This window comes from Arachis hypogaea, chromosome 11, assembly GCF_003086295.3.
Source record: "Arachis hypogaea cultivar Tifrunner chromosome 11, arahy.Tifrunner.gnm2.J5K5, whole genome shotgun sequence".
Classification (NCBI taxonomy): Eukaryota; Viridiplantae; Streptophyta; class Magnoliopsida; order Fabales; family Fabaceae; genus Arachis; species Arachis hypogaea.
The window spans coordinates 35,661,674-35,669,211 of NC_092046.1; the positions used below are offsets into that span (position 1 = coordinate 35,661,674).

Sequence of the window (7,538 nt, forward strand, 5' to 3'; positions counted from 1 at the left end):
ACCTGGAGAAGAAAAGATTTAGATATGAATCTTATGGTTTAAAATTTTTGTACAACCTTATCATATATTATTAAAATTTATATTTACTTAACCAATTTGAATTGACTTAATAATTAGTTCACTAATACATTTAAACAAATATTAGATTATTCGAATCATATCTTGCATACAGTAATTTATTAGACAAATAGAGCTTCAATCCACTAGATAAGGATATACCATTGGAACTGAAGAAAAAATCATGTTTACTTTCTTTGAAAATGAAAAAATAAGTGCTAGACACCATCAGGTTATGTAAAAGGAACCACCCCCCCCCTCTCCCCCATTGTTATTAAAAGAAATATGTTTCCAACAAGACTTAACAACCAAAAGGCTTAGATGACATAAAAGAACTTATTTTCATATGGAGAAAATTCATGCTACAGGATTCATTTGTATGGGAAAATCTATACTCTAACATCCCTTGATAAAATCTTATAAAGGAATTCGTTTTCTTGGCCACCCTAAATTAGCACCCTACATATTCTCTATTCTACCAAAGTACAAATTACATCAAAACATCACTTTTGTCTGTCTTTCTGGTGATGCCACTCTTCTAGTTTAATGAGCAAAGAACAGCAAAATTAGCATTTTACTAGCCACGCCAACTGTTAGACCTCTTGGCTTCAAAGGCTGCTCCATCATTAAGCATGTCCTGAGCATCTGTGTCCATTCCCAGCTTTGAGAGCGCGAGAGCCTGCAGGTAGAACGCAGTTGGCCAATCACATATGCACACCTGCGCCTGCATGGCGTCGCGTAACGCAAGTTCCGCCTGATCGTTCATTAAGTAGGAGAAGGATCTCCTTGCAAAGACGGTTGCAGAAGGAACCGACATCATAACCACCAACTGTCGAGGGGGAGAAAAAGAAATGCCCCATCATGAATTAAGTCTATACCCAATTTTAGGATATTAACTCAACAGTCTTGAACATATAAGCATAAGCATAAGCATATTAATAGGGGTTTGATGGAAACTCAGGTGCAGTCAACTTTAGGTGAAGTTGACTGCACCTGAGTTTTCACCTTTATATATATATATAATTTTGATGCCTGTCCGTGTGAAATAGTTTTATATGTGCATCCAATCACATAATATCATATCAGCAAAAATAACTACTTTTACATTGACCACTTTAATGGTCATCCAAAAGAACAAATGTGATTACACGATTATGTAAAACATTTTGCGGTCATTGCATCAATATATATATAACCTGCTAGGAAAGATTTGAGTAAATGTGACAAATATAGGATGTCTAGTGTCATATCTAAAAAAGAAAATATTGTACGGAGCCGTCCTAAATGCATCTGCGGTTTATAAGATTATAATTATTCTTAATCACATTAGAGGTGAAAAAGTGCATTAGTACCTTAGAATAATACTCAATTGCATTTTTGAAGTCCTTGTCTCTAAATGCAATATCCCCAAACTTTTTTGTGTTCAATATATCTTGCACTTGTTGTGTCCACTCTTGGAAAGAAAGCTGCAACAACATTCTCGGTTAATAGACAAGAAACCACAAAAGAAGTTGACAGAACAGAACTTGTCAAGTCAGGTATACAATCATAGTATTCTGAGAAATTACCAAAAACATCCTAAATGAAAGAACAATCGATTGCTTTGTTAGATTCCCATATATTTAGGCATATATCTATTTTCTTTTTTATTTGATCCTTCAATTCCGTTTTATCTTATTACTGTTGCTTTTTGATAAATCCTTGAATCAGAATCGATATATCGAAACACCAATTATATTCAGATTCATTGATCCAAACTTAAATAGGGGACAGTGCATACTGCATTCTCTAGCACTGCAACTACAGCATAAATTAAGAAATAAACCAACTTGAATGTGTAAGGGTAACAAGTAATGAGAAAACCACAAATAGAGAACAACTTGAATGTCAATTAATAGTAAAAGTAATAATATTCATCATGGCACCAGTTACCATAAAAATACTTGAGAGAAATGAACCAACCTCATCTATTTGAATCCATATATCCCAATGAGAATATAGATTTTGCAGAATGTACTAATTAAACTATCATAGTAGGGTAAAGTTTGGCGATCTGACACACCTCATTTTCTGCACCTTCTTCGTCTTTATAACCAGTTTTTAACAATATATCATGCACCGCAGTAAGATCCATTCTCGCACATGCCTTTCCAAGGGGAGAAAGTATGGTCGGAAGCACCGGTGTATTATTCACTGTAAGGCCCATTAACACATGTGATGCTACCTGTAAAAAAAGAGGGCCATCAAAAAAAGGAGAAATAGGAGAGCATATGAAATTCAAGGTTGAAATCAAATGCAAAAGCGAAATCTGATGAAAACCTCTTTCTGCTTCTGAAGGGGTGTAACTGCAGTTAGAAGAAAATTGATATCGGGTCGTTCTCTAGCCTCAAACTGAAGACACTTGGAAGCAAGCTCAACCAACTTTGTAGCATCATCATTTGCATATTGCCCTTCGAGGGACGAGTCCATCAACATCAATACGTTTTTCCCTCTAATTAGGTCTAGTGCCTGAAGAACAATATATTGCATATTCAACATCGTGTGATTAATAACTATGCAGCATTCATAGGCATCTGTATATCATGTCAATATGTCATCAACAGGTTACAGATAAGACCATTCAACTTTTATGCAAAGTGATATTATAACCATTGATACCTAAAGTTGTGTTTGGCAAGTGTTTCAGGACTAAAAATACAAATACCGAGAGGGATAGACATAAATATTGTGTTCTTGTTTCAATCCCCAGCAAAGAGACATTTTGTTCATGTTTGTATTGGTCTCTTTCTTGAAACAAGTTTGTGTCTCCCAGTATTGTTTTATATCTGTCCTGGGACAGTTACCAAAGGAGGCCTAAAGATCCTACAACTTGTTAGAAGGCGTCCAAAATAAGGAGGGAAATATACCGTGCTCGGCATACTTGAAAAAGAAAACAAAATAATGCACCAAGCGCTCTCTTACATGTCTGTAGTGTGTACATATCAGTATAGTTTCCAAATGAATTTTGATAAAAGGCGAAAACTCTGTTAAGGGGTTTCAGAATAATGGCAACGTACATGGCTCGGAGGAATATGCTTGCCGCTCAATAGATCCAGAAGAACAGTTCCATAACTGTAAATCACACTCTCAGGGATTATCCTACCTGCATATTTTGTGCAGTAGTGAGCACACCTTGTCAATAATAATAGTAAAATTCATGATCAAAGAGTGTACACAATCTATGGAAGCCAAGGCAGAGCAAAATTTCTGAAGTATTCAGCAAATATATCTCGAATCTAAGCGCCGACAGGGTAAGTGAAAAAAAAAATACAAAGATTCCTATTTCCTATAATAATAATAGCCATGTGTGAATCCAAGTTGCGCCTCACTATTCAGTAATATATGTACATAAGTCGCCCATTTCATCAAATGTACATAACGCACATCCACTGTTGATGTTGAAAATTCCATAAGCAGCATAAAACAAAGGTGGAAATTCATGTGCAGTCAACTTTACGTGAAGTTGATAACTGAGAGCCATTAGATAAAAATTTAGTCAAATCATTTAAAGATTCTCAACTATCAACTTCACGTGACTTAGTTTTCACCTAAAACAAAGTATTCAATAAACAACAGTTATCCAGGAAAAAATACATGTAACGAAGCGATACCTGTTCGCAAAAATTCAGGTGGGGTATATGCTAAGTTAGTACTGTAGCTTTTTCCATCTCGACTATTTTTCATAAGCCCAAAACTAGATAAACGGGGATCACCATCCTGACATAAGTGAAAAATTAGTAACGAGTACATCTACCAATGAAAACAATGACTTGTGTGTAGCACTTATAAATTTTTTCAAGTAAAAGCATATGATCATAATGGCAATTAGGAAATGCATTTGAGCGGATTATATTCTGCAAGACAATATGGTGAGACAATATACATCACAAATGACTTAGTTGAGTTCATAATCATACCTCATCGAAGAGAATCCTATAGGCATTCAGATCATGATATATTTTCCGGTTTTCGTTGCTACAATGATCCAATGCCTGAGCAACATGGTATGCAACTCTAACACGCATTTCCCATGGTAACGGTTGCTTATCCCCTACAACATAGAATAACAGAATCCATCAATACAAAATAATGCAATAAAAAACACCATTGAAAAGTGAAATAGAATGCAGTTTTTTGCTACTTGTTAATCATGAATTGCTTGTTCTTTGGTTATGAGTTTCCTTTCAGGTCTTATGTGTCTTTCAATTAGAGAGTCTTTCTGTAAGGATAATAAAAAGAAGAATGTTGAACCTTTCAAGAAAGTAAAAGATCAGTTTCATATTTATATGTATTTTGAAAGGGTAAAGAGCGCTAGACTCGTTGAGGATTCGCAATGTAGTTGTCAAGTAATAGAAGAGAGAAGCTTTATAATGTTTGAAAAAAAGCTGAAGGAGAGGATATGGTGCAATACAATGAAAGAGATGCTTTGACAAAGTATCATTTGGCATAAACTCGGCTACCAAGAGCCGCTCATCTCCTTCGGCGCAACAGCCAATTAGATTCACCAGTCTCTTGTGCCTCACTTTCCCAACTCCAGCAGCCTCAACCTGACCAATCAAAACCATTAGTAAATACTCTTGCATTTCTAGACAAACGGTCCTTGTCATTCATCTACCATTTTGTCCAAACTGACAATTATTTTGAAAGGGAGGAATCATTCACATCCCCCAAATAACCAAAATAATGCCTTCTTGATTTCAAAATATCGGTCCAATTAGATTGAAAGCTGCATACTAGAAACAAAAATCAATGTGTTTTCTCCAAGTACAGTTAGTTAGTTAGTTAAGAAAACACGTACAGTTTTTAGAATAAGAAACAACACAAGAGAAGAAAGATCATTATTATTATTATTATTATTATTATTATTATTATTATTATTATTATTATTTGTTTATTTTATTTTCAGAAACAGAAGAGTAAAGTAAATGTGGCCTCTTATCATTTGGTGGAAGGACAAAGCGCTCCTCCACAATTTGAAAATCCTTATTCGGTCTCCAACCATCCAAATAACTGTCTAAGCAACTTGTGTTACTGTTCTAAATGCCCCTAACACTTCAACCGGTTACTTCAATGCTTTGGGACCGATTAGGGATTTTTGAATGGTGGGAAGGCGCTTTATACTCCTTCAGACAAATGGTCAGCACCAGAAAGGACATTTCCTCCAAAGAGATGAGAAATCCAAAACTAATTAAAAGAACCAAAATGCCTAAAATGGAATCCAAATCAAATACTTAAGTGCGTCCATTTCTCAGTGATTAACCTGAGGGACAAAATGGGTATTTTGCAATTTTGTTTTGTTGGTTCTCTCGGTTCTCACCATGAACTGTTGAGCATCAGGCCAAGAAAGTTTGGAGAAACGCTTAACAGCAACAAAGCGATTGTTCTCAAGCTTCCCTTTGTACACAACGTTCGGAGCTTTCTCTCCACTCTCTGAAACTATGTTCTTTGCGTTGAACTCGTTTGTCGCCCTTCTCAGTTCACTTAAATTATACTCTTTGAATGCCGGAACCTCACTCTCTCCACCATCATCACCACCAACCCCATCACCTTCAAAAAATAGAACCAAATAAACAACATTAATAAGAAAAAAAAAACTTCATTTTTTTTAAAAAAAAAAGCAAATAAAACGATTTAATGAAGTGATTGACAAATAAATGTGAGGATAACAGAGCAAAGAGAAACAAAGAAATAAAAATAAAAAATCGTAGTGGACATTGTTGAATGGGAAAAGGGTACCTGGATCGGGCTTGTTGGGGTCTGGTAAGTCAGTGGGAGGGTCTTCAGGAGATTGAAGATGAGCGGTTTTTGAATGTAAACACCCCATTCTGTTATTATTATTATGATCAATATGAGAATGTGGTGGTGCTGTCGGTGTCTACATAGAAACAAGTTAGAAAGTGCTTTTGCTTGAAGTAGCACACACACACAGCACTTGATTCTGATGAAGATGAAGAAGAAGAGTGAAAGATTCTTGATGATGATGATGATGATGATGTTGCAAGTGAGTGACTCAGTCTTACTACTGCTGCTGCTGTTGGTGTTGGTTGTTGCAGCGGCGGAAACACACAAAAGAGGGAAAGAGTTCTTGTAAGAGAGAGAGAGAGAGGAGGGAAAAGGCCAAAACCCAAAAAGGGAGTGGGGGAGTTAGTAAATGATTAAATGAATGAATGTGAATCTATCTGTGTGAAAGGGAAGAGAGGGGAAGAGAGAGAGAGAGAGAAGCATGATAAGCAATGAAGGAAGCAGAGAAGAGTCACATGACATGGTCACTTCATAATCTTCATGTAGCACGTGCTGCCCCCTGTTACGACTTGCTACCATTTTTCTTTCCAATGCCACTTTCTTCTTTCTCCTTTCCTTTTTTTTTTTTTTCAGTAAATTATTTTAACCATAAAATTTAAGATGCTAATAAATTTATCTATTAAAGAATAAAATTAATTTTGTATTCATGAAAAATAATTTTCATGTAATAAAAATGTGTAAAAGTTAATTTTATTTATATGTAAATTTATTAAAATTTTAAATTTTCAAGAATAAAAATAATAATTTTTTGACCAATGAGTTATAACTCAAATGATATAAGTTGCGAATTCGAGTTTCTCTATCTTTGGTAAAAAAAAATAATAATAATTTTTTGTCTTTCATAAATACAAAGTTAATTTTATTAATTTATGAATAAATTTATTAATATTTTAAATTTTTATTATTATTACGTGTGAATTAATCTGTTTTTTCGTATTATAATTGGAATCTATTTTAACTTCTATTATTTATCTAATATTTATAAAGAAATTTGGATATTTTGATATCAAATTTACCTTTCTTATCCCTTAATAACCCACCAATCACCATCACAATTCACAATGCAGATAATAACTACATACAATAATAACTATCCATATATAGAAATTTTCATAAAAATAATGATTACAGAAATAAATTAATGTTACTTTAAGTCTAACTTGTATTATATGCCCATTTAACTAAAATTCAAATTAAGTAATTCAACTAGTAATCTATCAAATGAACTAATGATTATCGGTTTAATAATTTTGATTATTATTTATTTATGTTTAATATATTAACCTTTTATTATATAAAATGTGTAAAAGTGATAAAATGACAAAAAATAATTAACATCCCAGAAATTAATTAAATGACCAAATACAATTATAAAATTAAACAAATTACTTTAAAATTTTGATAATTAAAATGAAGCACACTTATTGTCATTGTTTTACATTCCATTCACAAATTTATAAAATTTTCCCCATTCTTATTATTGTCATTGTTTTTGTTGTTTTCAATTTGGGGGAATTAGTTTGGGAAATAGAACCGTGAGAACTTGGATTGGAACAAACCCATTGCACGACAAATCACATCTCAAAATCAAGAACATCATTACACAGTTTCTTTTTTTTTTTTTCAATGGTGAGAATTGA

The 7,538-nt window shown here is 33.7% G+C and overlaps 1 protein-coding gene across 1 annotated transcript; it reads right to left on the minus strand.

Moving 5' to 3' along the window:
• Positions 1-379: 379 nt before the first annotated feature.
• Positions 380-6,355, minus strand: LOC112720678 (serine/threonine-protein kinase BSK2). The gene is made up of 10 exons (XM_025771712.3): positions 5,833-6,355; positions 5,414-5,643; positions 4,508-4,643; positions 4,014-4,147; positions 3,708-3,813; positions 3,114-3,199; positions 2,377-2,565; positions 2,120-2,281; positions 1,410-1,523; positions 380-886 (listed from the first exon to the last, which is right to left on the minus strand). The coding sequence occupies exons 1-10, from the start codon at positions 5,918-5,920 to the stop codon at positions 635-637; spliced, it is 1,497 nt and encodes a 498-aa protein (XP_025627497.1). The 5' UTR covers positions 5,921-6,355; the 3' UTR covers positions 380-634.
• Between the last annotated feature and the right edge of the window lie 1,183 nt (positions 6,356-7,538).